General features: G+C 41.1%; 2 protein-coding genes across 4 annotated transcripts in view; one reads left to right on the forward strand and one right to left on the reverse strand.

The window, feature by feature from the left end:
• LOC121553384 (Golgi-specific brefeldin A-resistance guanine nucleotide exchange factor 1) overlaps positions 1-15,164 on the forward strand; it is an 85,077-nt gene extending 69,913 nt beyond the window's left edge. For 2 of the 3 annotated variants that reach the window (XM_041866450.2, XM_041866451.2), the window contains exons 33-40: positions 4,115-4,317; positions 5,696-5,846; positions 10,810-10,940; positions 11,235-11,336; positions 11,594-11,707; positions 12,498-12,681; positions 12,905-13,064; positions 13,193-13,383. In XM_041866450.2, coding sequence (XP_041722384.2) covers positions 4,115-4,317; positions 5,696-5,846; positions 10,810-10,940; positions 11,235-11,336; positions 11,594-11,707; positions 12,498-12,681; positions 12,905-13,056 — 1,037 coding nt within the window. In that variant the 3' untranslated portion in view covers positions 13,057-13,064; positions 13,193-13,383. Of the gene's footprint in view, positions 1-4,114; positions 4,318-5,695; positions 5,847-10,809; positions 10,941-11,234; positions 11,337-11,593; positions 11,708-12,497; positions 12,719-12,904; positions 13,065-13,192 lie in introns of all 3 variants that reach the window. The other variant, XM_045211607.1, reaches the window with a different exon arrangement.
• A 1,187-nt stretch (positions 15,165-16,351) lies between these two features.
• Positions 16,352-24,077, reverse strand: LOC121553385 (core histone macro-H2A.2-like). The gene is made up of 9 exons (XM_041866453.1): positions 23,887-24,077; positions 22,580-22,771; positions 22,281-22,387; positions 20,772-20,966; positions 20,539-20,649; positions 20,283-20,382; positions 20,094-20,183; positions 18,098-18,272; positions 16,352-16,945 (listed from the first exon to the last, which is right to left on the reverse strand). Exons 2-9 carry the CDS (start codon positions 22,749-22,751, stop codon positions 16,780-16,782), a joined length of 1,116 nt encoding a protein of 371 aa, XP_041722387.1. The 5' UTR covers positions 22,752-22,771; positions 23,887-24,077; the 3' UTR covers positions 16,352-16,779.
• Between the last annotated feature and the right edge of the window lie 614 nt (positions 24,078-24,691).

Below are 24,691 nucleotides of genomic sequence, written 5' to 3' on the forward strand. Positions count from 1 at the left end.
GCATTTTTGGTGGTTAGTCTCAAAAGCCTTTGGAAGTGGATCTCAAGGCATGTCTATATAGTGACTAACATGACTCTGGGCTCCCTGCCTCCCCACACCAACCCTCTAATTGAGGACTGTGTCACTCGGCTGCCTTTCTCCCTCATTCATTCAGCAACAGCAGTCTGTTAGTGATCTAGACTCTAGAGTAAAGCAGGGATTACAGTGGGAGGTGGTGCTGGTGCACTCTGCAGGCCTGGCACCACTGATAGCCTTTTTATTCCTCCCAGCGCTCCAGGCCCTTAGATACCTGCTGTCAACACGGCTTTACACACTTAACAAAAAAGTTTGGTCGATCAAAGACATCACGCTAAGCACAGCTCTAATCTATATGGGAAGCAAATGGAAACCGCACAGCCCTAAAACCTGCTATTACTCAATTAGAGTTGATATACAGGGGCTTGCGAAAGTATTCACCCCCCTTGGCATTTTTCCTTTTTTGTTGCCTTACAACCGGGAATTTAAATGGATTTTTGGGGGGTTTCTATCGTTTGATTTACACAACATGCCTACCACTTTGAAGATGCAAAGTATGTTTTATTGTGAAACAAACAAGAAATAAGACAGAAAAACACGGAAACTTGAGCGTGCATAACTATTCACCTCCCCCAAAGTCAATACTTTGTATAGCCACCTTTTGCAGCAATTACTGCTGTAAGTCTCTTGGGGTATGTCTCTATAAGCTTGGCACATCTAGCCACTGGGATTTTTGCCCATTCTTCAAGGCAAAACTGCTCCAGCTCCTTCAAGTTGGATGGGTTCCGCTGTTGTACAGCAATCTTTAAGTCATACCACAGATTCTCAATTGGATTGAGGTCTGGGCTTTGACTAGGCCATTCCAAGACATTTAAATGTTTCCCCTTAAACCACTCAAGTGTTGCTTTAGCAGTATGCTTAGGGTCATACTCCTGCTGGAAGGTGAACCTCCGTCCCAGTCTCAAATATCTGGTAGACTGAAACAGGTTTCCCTCAAGAATTTCCCTGTATTTAGCGCCATCCATCATTCCTTCAATTCTGACCAGTTTCCCAGTCCCTGCCGATGAAAAACATCCCCACAGCATGATGCTGCCACCACCATGCTTCACTGTGGGGATGGTGTTCTCGGGGTGATGAGAGGTGTTGGGTTTGCGCCAGACATAGCGTTTTCCTTGATGGCCAAAAAGCTCAATTTTAGTCTCATCTGACCAGAGTACCTTCTTCCATATGTTTGGGGAGTCTCCCACATGCCTTTTGGCGAACACCAAACGTGTTTGCTTATTTTTTTCTTTAAGCAATGGCTTTTTTCTGGCCACTCTTCCGTAAAGCCCAGCTCTGTGGAGTGTACGGCTTAAAGTGGTCCTATGGACAGATACTCTAATCTCCGCTGTGGGGCTTTGCAGCTCCTTCAAGGTTATCTTTGGTCTCTTTGTTGCCTCTGATTAATGCCCTCCTTGCCTGGTCCGTGAGTTTTGGTGGGCGGCCCTCTCTTGGCAGGTTTGTTGTGGTGCCATATTCTTTCAATTTTTTAATAATGGATTTAATGGTGCTCTGTGGGATGTTCAAAGTTTTGATGTTCAAATGTTTTGATATTTTTTTAGAACCCAACCCTGATCTGTACTTCTCCACAACTTTGTCCCTGACCTGTTTGGAGAGCTCCTTGGTCTTCATGGTGCCGCTTGCTTGGTGGTGCCCCTTTCTTAGTGGTGTTGCAGACTCTGTTGCCTTTCAGAACAGGTGTACACTACCGTTCAAAAGTTTGGGGTCACTTAGAAATGTCCTTGTTTTCGAAAGAAAAGCAATTTTTTTCTCCATTAAAATAACATCAAATTGATCAGAAATACAGTGCAGACATTGTTAATGTTGTAAATGGCTATTATAGCTGGAAATGGCTCATTTTAATGGAATATCTACATAGGCGTACAGAGGACCATTATCAGCAACCATCAGTCCTGTGTTCCAATGGCACGTTGTGTTTGCTAATTCAAGTTTATAATTTTAAAAGGCTAATTGATCATTAGAAAACCCTTTTGCAATTATGTTAGCACAGCTGAAAACTGTTGTGCTGATTAAAGAAGCAATAAAACTGGCCTTCTTGAGACTAGTTGAGTATCTGGAGCATCAGCAATTGTGGGTTCGATTACAGAATCAAAATGGCCAGAAACAAATAACTTTCTTCTGAAACTCGTTCTATTCTTGTTCTGAGAAATGAAGGCTATTCCATGCGAGAAATTGCCAAGAAACTGAAGATCTCGTACAACGCTGTGTACTACTCCCTTCACAGAACAGCGCAAACTGGCTCTAACCAGAATAGAAAGAGGAGTGGGAGACCCCGGTGCACAACTGAGCAAGAGGACAAATACATGAGTGTTTAGTTTGAGAAACAGACGCCTCACAGGTCCTCAACTGGCAGCTTCATTAAATAGTATCCGCAAAACACCAGTCTCAACGTCAACAGTGAAGAGGCGACTCCGGGATGCTGACCTAGGCGGAGTTGCAAAGAAAAAGCCATATCTCAGACTGGCCAATAAAAAGAAAAGATTAAGATGGGCAAAAGAACACAGACGCTGGACAGAGGAAGATTGGAAAAAAGTGTTATGGACAGACGAATCAAAGTTTGAGGTGTTCGGATCACAAAGAAGAACATTTGTGAGACGCAGACCAAATGAAAAGATGCTGGAGGAGTGCTTGATGCCCTCTGTCAAGCATGGTGGAGGCAATATGATGGTCTGGGGGTGCTTTGGTGGTGGTAAAGTGGGAGATTTGTACAGGGTAAAAGGGATCTTGAAGAAGGAAGGCCATCACTCCATTTTGCAACGCCATGCCATACCCTGTGGACGGCGCTTGATTGGAGCCAATTTCCACCTACAACAGGACAATGACTCAAAGCACAGCTCCAAACTATGCAATAACTATTTAGGTAAGAAGCAGTCAGCTGGTATTCTGTCTATAATGGAGTGGCCAGCACAGTCACCGGATCTCAACCCTATTGAGCTGTTGTGGGAGCAGCTTGACCGTATGGTACGTAAGAAGTGCCCATCAAGCCAATCCAACTTGTGGGAGGTGCTTCAGGAAGCATGGGGTGAAATCTCTTCAGATTACCTCAACAAATTGACAACTAGAATGGCAAAGGTCTGCAAGGCTGTAATTGCTGCAAATGGAGGATTCTTTGACGAAGGCAAAGTTTGAAGGACACAATTATTATTTATATAAAAAATCATTATTTATAACCTTGTCAATGACTACATTTCCTATGCATTTTGCTATATTTCCTATTCAAACTCATTTCTAAGTGACCCCAAACTTTTGAACGGTAGTGTGTGTGTGTGTGTATATATATATATATATATATATATATATATATATATATATACTGAGATCATGTGACAGATCATGTGACACTTAGATTGCACACAGGTGGACTTTATTTAACTAATCATGTGACTTCTGAAGGTAATTGATTGCACCAGATCTTATTTAGGGGCTTCATAGCAAAGGGGGTGAATACATATGCACGTATCACTTTTCTGTTATTTATTTTTTAGAATTTTTTGAAACAAGTAATTTTTTTTCATTTCACTTCACCAATTTGGACTATTTTGTGTATGTCCATTACATGAAATCCAAATAAAAATCCATTTAAATTACAGGTTGTAATGCAACAAAATAGGAAAAACACCAAGGGGGATGAATAATTTTGCAAGGCACTGTAGCCTTTTGGGTTTAAAATAAAAGGAATGCATTCTTTCCTGGAGAGTTTCCCAAGCGCTAAGTCATACCCGTCAAAATATGACATCTATAGACATATCAATTAAGATCATTACTATCATACTGCACAATGTCTTACACTAGAATGGCCAGTCCTAAACTCATTCAGGTCTTGGTGCTGTAGGCAGCCTTAGGGTAAAGACATGAGTCACATGGACATGACTCTCTGCTAAAATAGATTACCCTTGGGAGCAGCAAACAGTGGGCATTCAAGTGGGCATTCATTCTCTTTTCAGAGATATCAGTCAACTATTTGGAGCACATTTCACCCTCAGGATATATATCTGTAACAGTGGCTAAAAACGGTCCCTTCATCTCCACTGACTTACAGGCTACAGGACCCATGAGAAGAAGAAGAACCACAAGTACGACTCTCAGAAGTCCCGTGTGAGGAGGAAACCTCGGGAGAAAGAAGGTGCATCCCGCCGCGCCAAGGCCTCCAGCCAGAGGCCCTCCCGTTCCCATAGCGACGACGAGGAGGACGAGGGGGTCCCGGCCAGCTACCACACAGTGTCATTACAGGTTAGTCAGGACGTAAGTACCGCAGCCCTCTTTCCCTTCTACCTTGGTCTCTGTGCTGCTCAGGGGCTCTGTTCAGTTGGGTGAAACGTTCAGAACTACAAGACAGACAATCACGTCTGTTTTACACAATATATTTATCTATCTGAAAGTTCTGCAACGTTGGACCCTCCTGAATATGCCCCAGGTTTGCTCTGCCTCAGTTGTGTGTGGGCGGGAGGTGGGGTTGCAGAGGAAAGGTGGGGATTTGGGGAGATTTCAGCTATATCTTTTTCCTCTCTTGTCACATTATGGTTGTCATGGCAATTAAGCAATGTTGTGGCGGTGTTTAATCCTATTCTTCTTGAACTACTATTTTCATTTCCTGTAATTTATATGAGTGATTAAAAGTGACCTTGTCTGCCATCTCTTTTCAGAACTAATTTGGCACTAATCAGGTATTCATGCTCAGTCGACTAATGCTATTATTCACCTCTTATATTGCCTATTTACAAATGAACTGTCTCAATGATCATTGCTCTAGCTACTCTAAATGAAATTAAACTTGCAAACCTCGACTAATTAATTGCTAGAAAAGGTATATTGTTATTAGATATTTAGGGCAGTGTAGGGTTGCAAAGAGTGGGAATATTACCAGTAACTTTAGGAATTTTGGAAACTTTCAAGGCTTTTAGGGAATTTTCATGAAATGTAAAAGATATTCCCCCCAAAAAGAACACGTTTTTTAATATAAAAATAGAATCATAAGACTATAAAACATTATCCTAAATGTAACCCATCAACTTAGTGAAAACAGTTGCTATTTAAAATGAGCATGGAAAACCCTTCATATTTTTGTTTTTTTTGTGTACCATGTCAATATATATATTTGTTGTAAATGTTTTTGGGTCAAACCGGTGCCAGTTGTGAAAAAAGTCAATAGTTGGAAGAGCTGTAGAGTTCATTTAATATTATATCATTAGATGTCCCCCCATTAATTAGGCCATTTTCTCCAGAACCATATGGGAAATCTAGTAGAAACTCATGGAACGGATCAGATGGACACGTATATTAAGAATAGTAAATCAAAAGATTAATAGTTATGTTGTAAAATAGATTTCCAAACTTTCCTAAATGTCTTTGGTAAATTACAGGGAGTTTTGCAACTCTAGATCTGTGTAACATGAATCATTTAGACATCACAGATCATAACCCAAATATATTGTCTGCATTAGAATAAAATACTTAGACATGTAAATTATATTTTAATACATGTTATTGAGGAAATGTCTTGCAGCCATCAAGACACTACAGACATTAAGTCATACTCATGTTTAGAATCAAGCTGTATTGTGATTAGAATAACTATGACCACATCATATTGACATGGAGTTCCATGGTTCCCCTGGCTCAGCTGTTAGACCTGATGCACACGCTGCACACGAGGGCCGCCAGCATCTACAGCTCCTGGGCAGAGGAACAGCGCCACCTGGAGGCCGCAGGGAAGAAGATTGAGGCCGACTCCCAGACACTGTGGACCAGCTGCTGGTGCCCTCTGCTCCAAGGTCAGAGACTTTACCCCCTAGCTATCTATAAAACATATTTACATATAGGCACCACTCAACTCTGGGTTAAACACAATTTATAATTGTTTTGTAGTCATGTTTTCAATATCATTGTGCGTTATTGTGTGGAACCAAAGGAACATTTCCTGTTTTCGTGGACAATACGTTTTTCACATGTTAATCCTTTTCTGCTTATATTGGAACTGATGACTATTATTTAGAGGAGAGTCATATACACTGATCAAAAATTTAAACGCAACATGTAAAGTTTTGTTCCCATGTTTAATGAGCTGAAATAAAAGATCCCAGAAGTGTTCCATATGCACAAAAAGCTTATTTCTCTCAAATTTTGTGCACAAATTTGTTTACGTCCCTGTTAGTGAGCATTTCTCCTTTGCCAAGATAATTCATCTGCCTGACAGGAGTGGCATATCAAGAAGCTGATTAAACAGCATGATCATTACACAGGTGCACCTTGTGCTGGGGACAATAAAAAAATTCCAACAAATTCCTTGCCAGAAGATTGGAGGCTGTTATAGCAGCAGCTACTGAAATGACCTCCTGATACTACTGAACATGACCTCTTCTGATACTACTGAACATGACCTCTCCTGATACTACTGAACATGACCTCTCCTGATACTACTGAACATGACCTCTCCTGATACTACTGAACATGACCTCTCCTGATTGTACTGAACATGACCTCTCCTGATACTACTGAACATGACCTCTCCTGATACTACTGAACATGACCTCTCCTGATACTACTGAACATGACCTCTCCTGATACTACTGAACATGACCTCTCCTGATTCTACTGAACATGACCTCTCCTGATACTACTGAACATGACCTCTCCTGATACTACTGAACATGACTTCTCCTGGTACTACTGAACATGCACTGAAAACAATGGGTACAAAAGCCATAGTAACATTGAAAAATAGTAATCAATATATATAAAAGCACAGAATCCCAAACACCAAACATAATGTCCATAAATCTGAGCGTTGTCAATGTCAAAGGTGTTCATTCCACAGACTCGTGTGACGTATTTCTTCTTGGCGCAGGGAATTGTAGCTATCGTTATCTTCTTAGGCACAGTCTTCTTTTTCTGTTTGGTCTGTTGGGACAGGAAGGACACTGGGCAATGGGTGCCACTATTTGGTGCATGTTTTACTGTAACTTATGTTGTACTGTAACTTCTAGAACGTATGCTGTAGCGTTAAGATTTCCCTTCATGGAGTTATCTTTGCTCTCTGTGTATTGTTTTTGTTTAAATATTTTATTCTTTAAAATAATGTACACTACCGGTCAAAAGTTTTAGAACACCTCAACATTCAAGGGTTTTCCTTTATTTTTACTATTTTCTACATTGTAGAATAATAGTGAAGACATCAAAACTATGAAATAACACATTTGGAATCATGTAGTAATCAAAAAAGTGTTAAACATTCTTTAGTAGTAGCCACCCTTTGCCTTAGTAGTAGCCACCCTTTGCCTTGATGACAGCTTTGCACACTCTTTGCATTCTCTCAACCAGCTTCACCTGGAATGCTTTTCCAACAGTCTTGAAGGAGTTCCCACATATGCTGAGCACTTGTTGGCTGCTTTTCCTTCACTCTGCGGTCCGTCTCATCCCAAACCATCTCAATTGGGTTGAGGTCCGGGGATTGTGGAGGCCAGGTCATCTGATGCAGCACTCCATCACTCTCCTTCTTGGTCAAATAGCCCTTACACAGCCTGGAGGTGTGTTGGGTCATTGTCCTGTTGAAAAACAAATGATAGTCCCACTAAGCCCAAATCAGATGGGATGGCGTATCACTGCAGAATGCAGTGGTAGCCATGCTGGTTAAGTGTGCCTTGAATTCTAAATAAATCACAGACAGTGTCACCAGCAAAGCACCCCCACACCATAACACCACCTCCTCCATGCTTTACGGTGGGAACTACACATGCGGAGATCATCCGTTCACCAACACCGCGTCTCACAAAGACACAACGGTTGGAACCAAAAATCTCCAATTTGGACTCCAGACCAAAGGACACATTTCCACCGGTCTAATGTCTATTGCTCGTGTTTCTTGGCCCAAGCAAGTCTCTTCTTCTTATTGGTGTCCTTTTAGTAGTGGTTTTTTTGCAGCAATTCGACCATGATGGCCGGATTCACACAGTCTCCTCTGAACAGTTGATGTTGAGATGCTTCTGTTACTTAAAGTCTGTGAAGCATTTATTTGGGCTGCAATTTCCGAGGCTGGTAACTCTAATGAACTTATCCTCTGAAGCAGAGGTAACTCTGGGTCTTCCATTCCTGTGGCGGTCCTCATGAGAGCTAGTTTCATCATAGCGCTTGATGGTTTTTGCGACTGCACTTGAATAAACTTTCAAAGTTCTTGAAATGTTCCGTATTGACTGACCTTCATGTCTTAAAGTAATGATGGACTGTCATTTCTCTTTGCTTATTTGAGCTGTTCTTGCCATAATATGGACTTGGTCTTTTACCAAATAGGGCTATTTTCTCAAACACATTAAGAAGGAAAGAAATTCCACAAGTTAACTTTTGAGAAGGCACACCTGTTAATTGAAATGCATTCCAGGTGACTACCTCATGAAGCTGGTTGAGAGAATGCCAAGAGTGTGCAAAGCTGTCATCAAGGCAAAGGGTGGCAATTTGAAGAATCTCAAATATAAAATATAATTTGATTTGTTTAACACTTTTTTGTTTACTACATGATTCCATATGTGTTATTTCATAGTATTGATGTCTTCACTATTATTCTACAATATAGAAAATAGTAAAAATCAAGAAAAACCCTTGAATGAGTTGGTGATCTAAAACTTTTGACCGGTAGTGTATGTCAAAGACTTGACTCCACCTAGTGATGTCCTTTATCCTAGTAATTTAACCTACTGATGTACTTTATCCTGGTCATTTAACCTAGTGATGTCCTTTATCCTGGTCAGTTTGACGTCTAAGTTTGAACATTAGTCATGAAGATTATGCTATTCTTTTAATGCACAAAAATACAGTGAAGAGATCCTGAGGCCCACTGTGAGATGCATTTTTTTAAAGGTATCTGTGACCAACAGATGCATATCTGTATTCCCAGTCATGTGAAATCCATAGATTAGGGCCTAATGAATTTAATTCAATTGACTGATTTCCTCATATGAACTGTAACTTAGTAAAATCAATGAAATTGTTGCATATTGCGTTATATTTTTGTTCAGTATAAATATAAGCTTGAAGGTAAAATGCACTTAGTGTCTTCAGAAAGTATTCACACCCCTTGACTTTTTCCACATTTTGTTGTGTTACAGCCTGAATTTAAAATTTATTAAATGGAGATTTTTTAGATCATGGTCTACACACAATACCCCATATTGTCAAAGTGGAATTATGTTTTTAAAAATTAGTACAAATTAATTAAAAATTAAAAGCTGAAATGTCTTGAGTCAATAAGTATTCAGCCCCTTTTTTATGGCAATACTAAATAAGTTCAGGAGTAACAATTTGCTTAACAAGTCACATAATAAGTTGCATGGACTCACTCTGCGTCCAATAGTTAGTGTTTAACATGGTTTTTGAATGACTACCTCATCTCTGTACCCTACAAATACAATTATCTGTAAGGTCCCTCAGTCGAGCAGGGAATTTCAAACACAGATTCAACCACTAAGAACAGGGAGGTTTTCCAATGCCTCGCAAAGAAGGTCACCTATTGGTAGATTAAAATTTAAAATAAATAAAAAAGCAGACATTGAATATCCCTTTGAGCATGGTGAAGTTATTAATTACACTTTGGATGGTGTATCAATACACCCAGTCACTACAACGATACAGGCGTCCTTCCTAACTCAGTTGCCGGAGAGGAAGGAAACCGCTCAGGGAGTTCACCATGAGGCCAATGGTGACTTTAAAACAGTTACAGAGTTTAATGGCTTAATGGGAGAAAACTGAGGATGGATCCACATTGTAGTTGCTCCACAATACTAACCTAATTGACAGAGTGAAAAGAAGGAAGCCTGTACAGAATAAAGATATTCCAAAACATGCATCCTGTTTGCAACAAGGCACTAAAGTAAAACTGCAAAAAATAAGGCAAAGCAATTCACTTTTTGTCCTGAATACGAGGTGTTATGTTTGGGGCAAATCCAATACAACACATTACTGAATACCACTCTCCATATTTTCAAGCATAGTGGTGGCTGCATCATGTTATGGGTATGCTTGTAATCATTAAGGACTGGGGAGTTTTTCAGGATAAAAAATAAACGGAATGGAGCTAAGCACAGGCAAAATCCTAGAGGAAAACCTGGTTCAGTCAGCTTTCCACCAGACACTGGGAAATTAATTCACCTTTCAGCAGGACAATAACCTAAAACACTAGGCCAAATCTTCACTGGAGTTCCTTTCTAAGAAGACCGTGAATGTTCCTGAGTGGCCAAGTTACAGTTTTGACTTACCTGCTTGAAAAACTATGGCAAGACCTGAATATGGTTGTCTAGCAATGATTAACAACCAATTTGACAGGGCTGGAAGAATTTTTGAAACGAATAATAGGCAAATGTTGCACAATCCAGGTGTGGAAAGCTCTGCCACAGGTGATTCTAACATGTATTGACTCAGGGGGTTGAATACTTATTTAATCAAGATATATTAGTGTTTTATTTTTATTTCTTTACAAATGTCATACATTTTTCTTCCACTTTGACACTGAGTATTTTGTGTAGATCATTGACAAAAAATGACAAATCCATTTGAATCCCACTTTGTAATGCAACAAAATGTGGAAAAGGTCAATGGGTGTGAAGGCACTGTAATTCACTGAGATGACCTCTGAGAGAGTGGACTTAGTGGTCTTGTTCTCACTACACTATACCATTCCACTTAACACTCTTGCCAGTCTTAGCTCTTTATATCTGACATAAGTATCCATACATTGTGTGAATCCCATAGGGATAGCCTGGCTGTGCTGTGATGCCAGGCGGCAGGTGCGAATGCAGGCCCTGACCTACCTCCAGAGGGCACTGTTGGTTCATGACCTGCAGACACTAGATGCTGTGGAGTGGGAGTCCTGCTTCAACAAGGTGAGAGGAGGATGCTGAACATCATATTTAACATTATAGGAGGACCACTGGGAATATATAGTGAAATATATGATTAATTAAAAGAGTAGGCACTTGGGGCCAAATCCTAGCTTGACATGGGCATTTATTTGGAATTCTATAGGCAAATATCCCATTGAAAACAATGCAGTATTATGCAAAAATTTTTTTGCCTATCTCAAGTCTGAAAATAAGTGGGAAATCATTAGGGTGTCTGTCTAATGTGAGCATTGTCAGTGTTAACTGTGTTCTAATTACTGTATACTGTGTTGCCAGGTCCTGTTCCCCCTGCTGACCAAGCTGCTGGACAATATTAGCCCTGCAGATGTGGGCGGCATGGAGGAGACCAGGATGAGGGCCTGCACCCTGCTGTCAAAGGTCAGAGTTCAATAAACACACAACAGGCAGCCATTTCAAAGTGTTCAGACCGTAGGGTTAGACTCTTCTACAACGGTGTCTGTTGAATTGTGGTGTTCTTTTTTAGAGAAATGGACAAAGTTGCTAAATCCTTCCGCTGTCTAGCATTGCTTATCCGTCTGAAGAGTGATAGTATAATATGCAGTGTCAGGTAGTGCCTGTCTACCCATGTAATCTCTGAATATCTCACTGTTTTCCATTGCTTTGCTCTACCCTAGGTGTTCTTGCAGCACCTCTCTCCCCTGTTGTCCCTGCCCACCTTCGCTGCCCTGTGGCTCACCATCCTGGATTTCATGGACAAGTACATGCACGCTGGCTCCAGTGACCTGCTGGTAACGATGCCTAATATTACACAGTATCACAAGTATCACATGTTGATTTTAACTCCTATTAGCTCAGATGCTTCTACAGGTTACTGCCAAAATAATGGAAACACTTCAATAAATGAGGGATACAAAGTATATTGAAAGCACAGGTGTGGATCCTGAGTTAATTAAGCAATTAACATCCCATGCTTAGGGTCATGTATAAAAATGCTGGGCAGGCCATTATTTTGGCCATTATTTTGGCTACCATGACTATGCCCCCAAAGGATGACAATGCCCCCATCCACAGGGCACGAGTGGTCACTGGATTGTTTGATGAGCATGAAAACGATGTAAACCATATGCCATGGCCGTCTCAGTCACCAGATCTCAACCCAATCGAACACTTGTGGGAGATTCTGGAGTGGCGACTGAGACAGCGTTTTCCACGACCATCAACATAACATCAAATTATGGAATTTCTCGTGGAAGAATGGTGTCGCATCCTTCCAATAGAGTTCCAGACACTTGTAGAATCTATGCCAAGGTGCATTGAAGCTGTTCTGGCTCATGGTGGCCCAACGCCCTATTAAGACACTTTATGTTGGTGTTTCCTTTATTTTGGCAGTTACCTGTAGCTAGTCTAGAACATCTACCACTTTAGAACTTTCCAACGAGTGGTCAAATGCAAAGGAGGGCACACTCAAGAAAAGTAGTAGTTAATGTTCATTCCTATTCAGCTCAGGTCAATCAGTGTTTTTTCCATCTGTGTGTGATTGCATGGCTGATTGGTTGGTGGTTATCCCCACGACCCCAGCTGGAGGCCATTCCAGAGTCTCTGAAGAACATGCTGCTGGTGATGGACACAGCAGGAATCTTCCACAGCGCCGACTCTCGTACGGGATACTCTGACCTGTGGGAGATCACCTGGGAACGAATCAACTGCTTCCTGCCTAACCTCCGGGAGGAGCTCTTCAAACAGACAGTCATACCACAACCAGGTACTGGACCACACACTACACCTGCATCTATTAAGGTGTTGTTTTCTCCGATATGTACTCTGCTTTGAGTATGAACAATATATGAATGTAGGTTAGTTAGAATCCACTTCCTACATGTTTTTCATGATTTGTACTTACCCTTATTTCAGTGTTCTTTCTGCTATATAGCTACATAAAGCCAGATCACTGAAATGTAATGGCTGTCTGTGCTCTGTGTCCATAGATCCTGCTCCCAGTCCCCCAGTGGAACTTGCCCAGCCAGCTGCCCCATCCCCCAGCCTCGCCACCCCCAGCCCCATCTCCCGTGCCAGCTGCCCCCACAGAGCCAAAGACCTCCAGCAGACCAGCGTCGCCCCAAAATCACCCACCACCTAGTGCCAACGGTAACCATGTTAACATGGCCAGTCAAATATGAAATCTGGCCAAAGCCAATGATCAATGAATCAATCAATGTCAGTTTCATAGCCAACAATAAATGAATGAATCAATGTCCTCTCTTCTTCTCTTCCAGGAACTGACAGATCATCTCCAGTGCCCCCATCGACTCCCCCCATGCCCACCCCAGTGAAGATGTCCCCCCTGAGTCACTCCCCCATGAGTCAGTCCCCCCTCATCCTGCAGCCCCTGGCCTCCCATCTGCAGGTGGGGGGCGTGCCCCCCATGTCCCTCCCCATCATCCTCAACCCCACCCTCATTGAGGCCAGCTCCCCTGTCCCCCTGCTCCCTGCCCCCAGGCCCACTGACCTTAGTGACACCCCGGAGATAAAATAGAGCCACCATAGCCCTATGCCTACTCTCACAGGAGGACACTGTCCCCTACCTGTCCCCTAAACAACATAGCTGTCTCCTTAATAGCTGTCTCCTTAGGCTCTGCACCCCTTTGCAGGGGGGGATAGACCAACTCTAACACAGGGAGACCCTGGACATGCATGGTCACCTCTCAGACAACACTAAACAACCACAGACACATCTAGCTTTGGTCTTATCTAACATCCTGGGGACCTGCTGTCCTTCAATATTCACGTATTCATCAGAAAATACATATTTATGATATACATATACGATGCTACATGGATATTAAGGACAGCACCTATTTGACTCGCTTCGATCTTTCCGACTTCTCCTACCGAGTCAGTTTCAACTTGAGCCCTACAAAGTTGACTACGTTGTTAGTATGCCTGTGCTTAACAATAATCTAGAGATCCTGACAGGAATAAAATCATAGTGAATAACTTATTTGGTTTTAGGTACTGCATGTTGTTTACTGAATAGGATGTACAGAGATGAATTTACTCCAGTCAAAGTATCAGGGCACTGTGTCTTACAACAAAAAAAGAGCGAAATACTAGCTATATCATAACTCTTGTATCTGAAGGTCGAAATATAAATGTACAGTAATATAAAGCATACAGTTTATATATTTCCATTATAAAATTGTCAGAGGTTTTTGAAAATAATTATATTATATGATATCCTGGGATGTCCAAAGAGGGAGAAATTTGCCTACATGTTGTCATGAGCTTGTTCGCAAAAAGTTGATTACGATGGCCCTAAAACATTATTTGCCCCAAATAACAAAAATATGTTTTAAAAGGACACTTTACGTATTCTTAAGTCCTCTAAATACTGTTATACCCAAGCGGGACAGAGGTGTGCATGGTTTGGCTTGTAAAGATGGATTTGAGATGCTGCCATTGCTAACAAGGGCAGCACCTAGAACATTCCGAATGTGACGACTGGTCTGGCCTAGGCGTCAGCTTTTATCGATCAGGTTAGGGGAGTTGTATAGGAAGGTCTTAATGAGATTATTTAAACGAGTACAGTATTGACTTACTTTTGTCATGTGTATCAGGGTGTATTGGTCACGTTTGTGTAACATGGTGCATACATCAGCTGTGGCCACTTAGCACTTGAGTAACCATATTGCCATATTATATGACTTAACTGGAGCAGATTGAGCACAGTCAATCTGGGACAAGCTGATCTGAAATTCATTTCTAAGTGATGAGATGATTGGTCCAGATCATCTTTGCAAGTTTTCATATGGGACTACTTTATTCCACTTGACACAGTGAAAGTATTCTTGCATGTCACTGTCTGTACAGTAAGCAGTACAGTTATTTATTGATTGCAGAGGAGTTTGATATTGGTAGGTTGAAGTTAGAGCCTTGATCTTCTATCAAATTATACCCAAACCAGATACCCATACCAGACATCTCACTGCATGTGATGATGGAAGAAGAATCGTTTTCAAAAGCCTCAACCACTTAGAACAGGGATGGGCAACTGGCGGCGTCCCGCGGCCCCCGTTTGTAAAGCCCATGTCAGCTAAATTTTTTTGATTGCGAAGTTAGTTTAGCGGCCAGCTATCTAAACTTGTTATCATGGTCAAATTACCGTCCGGGGCGCCCCCATTGATTTTGTTAATCAGTCTCACTCGGATATCATATTAAAAACTGCTAATCCATTCCCACGGGGGGCCAGTATGAAAAATGTATGCACTCACTAATTGTAAGTCGCTCTGGATAAGAGCGTCTGCTAAATGACTAAAATGTAAAATCTAACATAGAATTTCAGGAAATCTGCTGTAAAACAGCTTATTTTCCTCTCTGCCTCATGGCAAAATGAGTAGAATTGCATGAAATGAGTTATATAATGCAAAATCTTCTCTCCACCCCATGGCAAAATCTGTAGAATTGCAGCAAACGTGCTTTAAAACTGCAACATTTTCTCTACACCCCATTTTTAAATGTGTAGAATAGCATTAAATTAACTCAAACTAAAATGATCTCTCCGCTGTCAAGAGGGGGGCCACTAAAATGTTTTGCTCGCAATGGGGGGGTACGCAGACCCGCGAGCAACTGCGTCCCCTCATGAGGAGTTAAGATTCTTTGTGGCCCCCACCCCTATCATTTCAGAGGGTATACTACAAAGCAAGATCAATGACTTAGACAGCTAACTTGCCTAAATATTCTGAAATAACTTTTTATTTTGCAAAAGATTAGCATGAAATGGGCATGGTCTAATTGACTCAACAACCAGAAAATGCATATGCAAGTTTAGGTTTCTTAATAAAACAGAAAGTTAATAGTTATTTCTGGTTGCTTATTAAGGTTATCTGGCTAACTCATTGATCCTGCTTTGTAGTATACCCCTCTGGTGTCTATTTCGAATGCCCAACCTTGTGATTGGTGTAACCTTCAGTTCAGTTTATTTCTCGTCCGTTGCCTTTATCAGTCTATAATATTGTAATCTTATTTATTCAGCTAGGAATGGAATGGGGTGTTGGGGAATGAATACTCTTGTTGAAGCACAGTTGGGAACAACCGCTTTCAGGTCAGGTTATATTACTCTCCTAATCCACTGCCTTATGTCAGAGAAATTAGAAACGCATTAGTCTGTCTGTGCACCAACACTACTATACAATACAATGAAGTGGAGCCCCTCTGTGTAAGGGGTGTTAAGTCTTTTTGTAAGCTGTTCATTTGTTGTACTGCATTGTTAGGTATACCAGGCGCTATTTCTTGAGTGAACAGGAAATTACATGAATATAATGTGTATATATATATAAATAAACGGTCATGTACTTTTTACAATGTAATAAATTAATGTAATGAAACTGTGTTGCTGTGCTATTCATGGGTGTTGGTAAATCAAATTGGATCTGTGGTGTAAAACATCTGGATTTTTATTTGAAAGCAGAATGAGAAACACTTTTTTTTCTTAGTAAACTAACTGTATCTAGCAGAATAAATCTAGCAGAAAAAACAACTGTCAAAATTGTCTTTGTACATGGAATGTAAAAACAATATCAGTAAATAAGGGATAAGAATGACAAGCCATGGGGATTATTAATTTAATCTAGTCTAAAAAGAAAGAATGCAATCCTGTAAAAGGAAGACAGTGTAACATAAATGCGTACAGTACTTCACTCACATTTTTTTTTTACGCCTTCCGGGGGCTATCCAATGTTGTCAAAAACGCCTAATGACAGCACCTTGATCACACTATACCAGCTGCAAAAAACAAAGATCCATCTGAAATACAACTGCAACCGTTTAAAAAACACCTCAAATCGAGCATTTCTCCAGCTCGTCTTCACTTGGCATCCAGCTTGGCCATTTCCTGAAGGTATATTCCGATGCTCTCGCTGTCAAACAGTACAAAGTAAATGTTTTTCAGGGAGGAGGTCGTCGCAGAGACAAAATGGTTGGAGATGGCCTTGAGGATCAGCTGGGCGGCTGTTTGCTTTGGGAATCCATTCCTACAACCAGAAGAGATACACATGTGGGCTCAATCTCAATTTGACTTTCTACAATTCCTCACTCTCTCTTTTATTGGAGGGGAGAGGTTCGTTTCCCTCCTTTGACCTTCTTCAATGCATTTTGAGAAGGAATCAAGGAAAGATGAATTAAGAAAGAGCTCTGGTTCAGACTGCTGAGCTGCTGTGTTCATTTAGTCAACAATAACGGACAAAAAATGTCAACGACCAATTTTTCCTGACGAAAACTAATGACAACAAGACGAGATGCCATGAAAATGACGATAACCGTAACTAACAAGTTTACATTTTAGTTGACGAAAATGTGACAACGAGAATTCCACATCCAATCATAAGCATGCATGCCGTTGCAGAATATTTAATGCAATCCTCTCATTAGCAGAATTAACATTTTTTAAGTTGCTCGGTCTGATTGAGCTGATCTGCCCGGCTCTCCCACACAGCTCCCGGGTGGTCACTTCAGTCACTCGTGAATCTTTTTAACTGGCAGCAAGGACACTTAAATTGTAACTAACCTAAAGTAGAAACAATGTTTACTCTCTCATACTTTAATGATCACATCAAAGCTCTATTTTCCCATGTGCGCTGTTATTCATCTGTGTTACAACTCTCGTGGTCCGCAAACGCGAGTGCAGTTGTTTTTTCCAGGGAAATATGAATGCTATTTGCTGAATATTAGGAGTACAATAATATTTCTGGCATTGTTGGAAAGCTCAGATCCTCCCCTTTGTTTAACATGTAGCCAAGGCTTTGTAGCCTATATGGTAAATCGTGGCTGGTATTGGTTACAATCTGCCACAATAACAAGGTGCCAGCTATATGAGGGTATAGTAGGCCTAGTTGGACAAGGCTATCTCAATGTACACATGATGGAAGTTATAGGTATACACTAATTATTTAATGGGAAAAAATGCACTGACTAATGTGACTAAATTGTCTGACTAAAACTAGACAAATTGTCCAGAGTTTTAGTCGATTGATAACTAAAACGAAAAGGTATTTTAGTCATAAAGACAAACTAAATCTAAAATAGCTGCCAGAATTAACACGGCTGTTGAAGCCCCTTTTTACTGGAATTGCATATGTTTTTATTGTTACTGGTATAGATTTAAAGCTGCAGTTGAGTAGTCTCACCGGCCAGCAGGAAGTGAGGGGAAGGCAACAGACTTGAGTTTCTTCTCCTCTGCAGCAGAGAGACAGGCCTTGACAGTCTTCTCCAGCTGGTCCTCACACTTCTCTGAGCCCCATTGAGGGATGTTACAGTGGATGACAAAACGAGCTGGCATCCCACTGGCCTGGCTCACCGCAACTACGGGAGGAAGACACGCAAACACACACTGATGTTTCACTCTTTATTTGTAGGTTTAAATATACGCATTGACAGTGTACTGTAAATTGGGTTTTGAGGCTAGATTGGTGAGTGAGGTGAGACTATCATGTGTCAATTAAGTTTATTATGTGTATGCTAAATGAGGGTCTTTGGATAAGCACATTCGGTAATTACAGTTGAAGTCGGAAGTTTACATACACCTTAGCCAAATACATTTAAACTAATGTCACAATTCCTGACATTTAATCCTAGTAAAAATTCCCTCTCTTAGGTCAGTTAGGATCACCACTTTATTTTAAGAATGTGAAATGTCAGAATAATAGTAGAGAGAATGATTTATTTCAGCTTTCATTTCTTTCATCACCATTCATCACTCAATTAGTATTTGGTAGCATTGCATTTAAATTGTTTAACTTAGGTCAAACGTTTCGGGTAGCCTTCCACAAGCTTCCCACAATAAGTTGGGTGAATTTTGGCCCATTCTTCCTGACAGAGCTGGTGTAACTGAGTCAGGTTTGTAGGCCTCCTTGCTTGCACACGCTTTTTCAGTTCTGCCCACACATTTTCTATAGGATTGAGGTCAGGGCTTTGTGATGGCCACTCCAATACCAATACAACTTTGGAAGTATGCTTGGGGTCATTGTCCATTTGAAAGACCCATTTGCGACCAAGCTTTAACTTCCTGACTGATGTCTTGAGATGTTGCTTCAATATATCCACATAACTTTCCTTCCTCATGATGCCATCTATTTTGTGAAGTGCACCAGTCCCTCCTGCAGCAAAGCACCCCCACAGCATGATGCTGCCACCCCCGTGCTTCACGGTTGGGATGGTGTTCTTCGGCTTGCAAGCCGCCCCCTTTTTCCTCCAAACATAACGATGGTCATTATGGCCAAACGGTTCTATTTTTGTTTCATCAGACAAGAGGACATTTCTCCAAAAAGTACGATCTTTGTCCCCATGTGCAGTTGCAAACCGTAGTCTGGCTTTTTTATGGCGGTTTTGGAGCAGTGGCTTCTTCCTTGCTGAGCGGCCTTTCAGGTTATGTCGATATAGGACTCGTTTTACTGTGGATATAGATACTTTTGTACCTGTTTCCTCCAGCATCTTCACAAGGTCCTTTACTGTTGTTCTGGGATTGATTCGCATGTTCATCTCTAGGAGACAGAACGCGTCTCCTTCCTGAGCGGTATGACGGCTGCGTGGTCCCATGGTGTTTATACTTGCGTACTATTGTTTGTACAGATGAACGTGGTACCTTCAGGCGTTTGGAAATTGCTCCCAAGGATGAACCAGACTTGTGGAGGTCTACAATTTTTTTCCTGAGGTCTTGGCTGATTTCTTTAGATTTTCCCATGGTGTCAAGCAAAGAGGCACTGAGTTTGAAGGTAGGCATTGAAATACATTCATAGGTACACCTCCAATTGACTCAAATTATGTCAATTAGCTTATCAGAAGCTTCTAAAGCCATGGAATTGTCCAAGCTGTTTAAAGGCACAGTCAACTTAGTGTATGTAAACTTCTGCCACACTGGAATTGTGATACAGTGAATTATAAGTGAAATAATCTGTAAACAATTGTTGGAAAAATTGCACAAAGTAGATGTCCTAACCGACTTGCCAAAACTATAGTTTGTAAACAAGAAATTTGTGGAGTGGTTGAAAAATGAGTTTTAATGACTCCAACCTAAGTGTATGTAAACTTCCGACTTCAACTGTACATCATTTCATTACCATTGCATGCAAAACTTCTCAAACCTCTCATCCAGCAGATTTTACTCTAGTTTCCAGATCTCCATACCTGATGCTACCTCCAAAGGTCCCTGTGCTTTCCGCAGTTCTTTCACTGCCTCCAAGAAGTCCCGCCCCCCTGCCTTCTCCAGGGCACTGCCTGTAGACGAGCACACATCCGGTAAGAGGGATAATTATAATGGGCTGTGGGCCTTTCATAAGTCTAGGATGAAAAGACGAGCAGGTCTGGTATTCTCACCCACTCCCTCTTTGAGGTCCATCTCTGCATTTGTGGGGTTGATGATTCCCTCCACCTTAATGGTTCCAATTTTGCTAATTTCACTCTCTGTTAGTGAAAGCTGTTTAGGGGATGTAGAGTTGAAGTTATAACAAAATTACTTAGAAACTTGACGCATATGTGTCACTTATTTCCAAGGTGTATGACTGAGGTATCTTTACAAAAGGCGTCATAGAATGACATGTCATTACTGACATGAGACTACATTTCATGATACCTTTTGTCCAAGGAACAGGCTTTTCGCTGAGAGGATAGTGAATCCATCACCTGGTCCATCTTCCACTGTTGAGTTGGCTACAACAGTTTCTTTGTCGTTTTCTGTGTTCTTCTTTAAATAGAATCAATGAAAAACAGAACTTACTCATGCTTCTTATAGCACTATTTGACAAACACATTGACAAATATTGAGATGTTTACTGTCATTCACGAAGCTCATTCATGTGTACTTACCCTTGGCTTGCGGCCTGGTTTACCTTTGCCTTTTTTGGTGGTGGGTTTCTTGATGCTCTTAACACGTTCCGCCCTCTTCTCTGGCACTGTCACCTGAGTGTCCACTTTCACTCGGCTGCCCCTCTTCTTGGACAGCAGCTCAGGATGGATGCGAGGCAGGACCCCTCCGTTTGATATGGTCACCCCTCTGAGAAGCTGAGTGAGGCCACAGAACCGGTGAATTAGTTGACTATTTAATATGTATTCAGTTTATCATTGGTCAATTTCATCCCTCTATGAAATACTAGGCAAGTGGTAAAAATCCTGCGAAAATGATAAAGCTCATTGTCTATTAAATCTAATTAGTTAATTACTGTATTTTCTCCCAACTTATTTGAATACAAGCTGAATGTACCCACTGCCTAAAAAAAAGTACATATTTTTGAGTGCATTGAGCATCTAACCTCTTACAGTTATATGTCTTGTCAGGATTTGGGGCCTCAATAAAACCGTTTTCCACTCGGGGTTAACCACAAAGCGGTGGCAGTTCATGTCTGATGAAATCCTACCTGGTACAGATGCCATATGGCGTCAACTGCACCTTCCTGAACACTTAGACAATGGTACTACCTTCATCATTATAGTTTCATGCAGTAGCAACCCGTCATTCAGGGCCATTGAGCCCCACATTTTTAGCAAAAATAATAATTATACTAAGTGTATGTTGTTGTAGTAAGCTGTTAGTAGCCCATGTGCCTCACCCTAATAATTTGGTATATTTTCCCCTCTTAATTTCGCCTTCTGTTCTGACTTGGTGGTGCACATGTAGCCTATAACCTGTTTTAGAGAAATGTAATCATCAAATATTGTAAGAGCTTTCATTGTCTGCTTATATGCCCCCTTTATTTATCCTACGGTTCTGACTTGGTGTACAGGGAGAATACTGTAAGAACGGCCCATGTTCTGAATTCTGTCGCTGTACATTTCAAAAGTGCTGAACAAATAGTTATATTGACTACGTCCGTCCTAGCTCGCTCATTAATGTCTTAATCGAAATTACGGATTGCCTCTTATCCAATTGTCAGTAGAAACCACATTTATTTCAGCCATATCAGCTATGTTTTTTTTTAAAGGCAGTAAATTAGGCTGAATTAACTGTTTCGCTGTCAGACAAGGCTCCGCTGATAGCCAGGTGTAGCAGTGGTATGGTGTTGGGACAGCTTTATGTAGGCCCTAACAGTTTGTGGGCCCCGTTTGTCACCGTTATAGTGCAATTAATGTATTGTTTAGTGTAGTGTAGTGGCTTTGCTGGCATGTATCCCCCAATTTTTTGTTTTGTTTGCCCCACCAAGATTGACATGCTAAAATCGCCACTGGTTTCATAGATCCCTATTGGGCACTAAAATCTACTGTAATATAATATGGTGTAACAATGATGCAAGTGAAGTGGAACAACATGAAAAACTGACTTTGCTGAGTTCATTATAGGAAATTTTCTAAATATCAGTTTCAAGGGGAATAATACTGTACCTGGTTGAGCTCCTCGTCGTTGGCTACAGCCAGTTTAATGTGCCGAGGAGTTATTCTTCCTTTTTTGTTGTCCCTTGCTGCATTTCCTGCCAACTCCAAAATCTCAGCTAAACAAGAAATTGTCATTAGAAAAAAATTCTGCCAGCGTTTACCAATAAAATATTAATGTTAATATATTTTACATAATCTATCCTGTTATTAATACACAAGTGAATTTAGGAACATTGTTTTTGTGTTTGCTGAAACAGGACGACACTGTGTGACATTGGTGTGTGTTTTCACTCAGGCGAGACACCAACCTGCCAGGTACTCTATGACGGCTGCCATGTAGACGGGTGCCCCCATGCCGATGCGGTACTTGTGGGTCCCTGTGCGTAGATACCTCATCATCCTCCCCACAGGAAAGATGACCCCTGCTCTGGCGGAGCGGGACAGTTTGGTGGTCTTCTTCTTTCCTCCTCGGGCTGACATCTTGCCTCAGCTACGTCTACCTGGGGAGGACAACAGTCATATTACCATGGTTAGTGTTCAGGATGGAGATTGCGACTACATTAAATTGGTTATTTGTACTATACATGCAACGATGAACCAATTGAAATACACTAGACCCTATTGTGCAAAACTGTTTTTATAATGCCCACCTTTTTTTTTTTTTTACAATCACACTATAGTACTTAATTGTTACCCAGAAATTTTTTGATATTGAGATAAAAACGGCTGCATTGGAACTTTAAGAATTCAATTCAATTGCCAAATACAAAGCATTGTTCAGAGGAATTGTAAAGTTGTGCATGAGTATTTGTTCATGATTTTCAAGATGGGAAGGTTACTTTGCCAGAGGTTGTAAACAAACTCAATAATACTAGTACAGAAGAGGTCCGCGGTGGCCAACAGTAGACTCCAGATTTGGAAATGCCATTTGCAATCTGAGACCCGATATATTATTTCGGTTATCTATGTCCTATTGCATTGAATGCATTGCATTTTCTTGTGCATCTTGAATGCGTTTTGTATCCTCGATTGCTCCCATGCACTGGAAAAATAAAAGAACAGGGAAAAGATCGTGACACTTACTGTAGCCTACAGTAGGCTACTATACTCGACGTATATCATTTAATTAATGTTTTTCGTAAAATGTGACGTCTTATAATTACAGATCCTAACCGACATAGCCATACTTAATGTACAAATCGCCATGAATATAGACCAAATTACATAAATGTGTATAAATAGACGTTCTATTCTACAGGAATAAAAATAGACTCGCTGGTAGGCCTACGTGCATTTTTCGGATAGGGTACGCGTATGGAAAAAGCATTATGCAGACCTATCTAATCAAGGGCCTCGCTTCAGTTGGTCGCCTGTCCACTAGAAATACGCGGCTGTTCTCTAGAAATACGCGGCTGTTCTCAAATAGAAAGGTCTGGGACATCGGGCCATAACCTTTCTTGTAATTCTGTTGCTCACATGCTACAGCGCAACCCCCATTTTGTTTTCATTGCATTGGATGTGTAATCTCATCAGACATGGAAAGGAACATTCTTTCGGAGACGGAGCTCGCCACAAAACGCAATAAACCGGATATGCGTGAGCGTGAAATTTGTACCTGTTTGTCGTCCTTTACACGAATAAATGCAGACCTGAGTTTCCCTTTCACAAATCCCCGAGGAATGGCTATGTTTTTTTCCTTCGCTGTCGTTATGCGTATCCTGTTCCTAAAAAACTACAGCCACAACCACCGTACATTCACAGGAGGCTGGCTCTACGCTACTACTGATGCTGCAAAGTGGAAAAAAATAATTCCAGGGGAAAATAGAATGAAACGCCCCCTTAACATGGCTTCCAGGGGAGAAGAATGTTGGTTGAAATGAACGCGATGTGCTTGAAGGTATAAAACAGAATTTGGCTTTGTATACCTATAGATCAGTTTGGGCTATAGGTACATCATAAATTGTGGATATATACATAGACACTCCAGTCCAGCCTAGTGTAAAGGCTACTGTGTAGACCAAGAAATATGCATCATGGTTGCCCACCTTTATTGTGTAAATTCTGCACAGTAGGCAACAAAAAAAAAACTCAGGAGTATACTGTAAAGGCCAACACTAGCCACCCCCTCCACAGTAGGCCTACCTTCCTGGAGCATCGCAGTGCGATGGCAGACACATTTATTTTACCCAGGTCCAAAACGGAACGTTTCCGCAGATCCTTTTTACCATATGCTATGAGACTTTTTAACACGAACACTTAGTTTATTTATTGATGATGTGCTGCTTTTAGTGTCTGTGTGTCCTTGTTGTGTTTTTATGGCGTATTTATTAGTAATGTATGTTTTGCCTGGTGCAATCAAATCCCATGGGGATTAATAAAGTACTATATTATCTTGTTATTGGCCATTTGCTTATTCTGTG

The sequence above is a fragment of the Coregonus clupeaformis genome, chromosome 37, assembly GCF_020615455.1.
Source record: "Coregonus clupeaformis isolate EN_2021a chromosome 37, ASM2061545v1, whole genome shotgun sequence".
In the NCBI taxonomy this organism is placed as follows: Eukaryota; Metazoa; Chordata; class Actinopteri; order Salmoniformes; family Salmonidae; genus Coregonus; species Coregonus clupeaformis.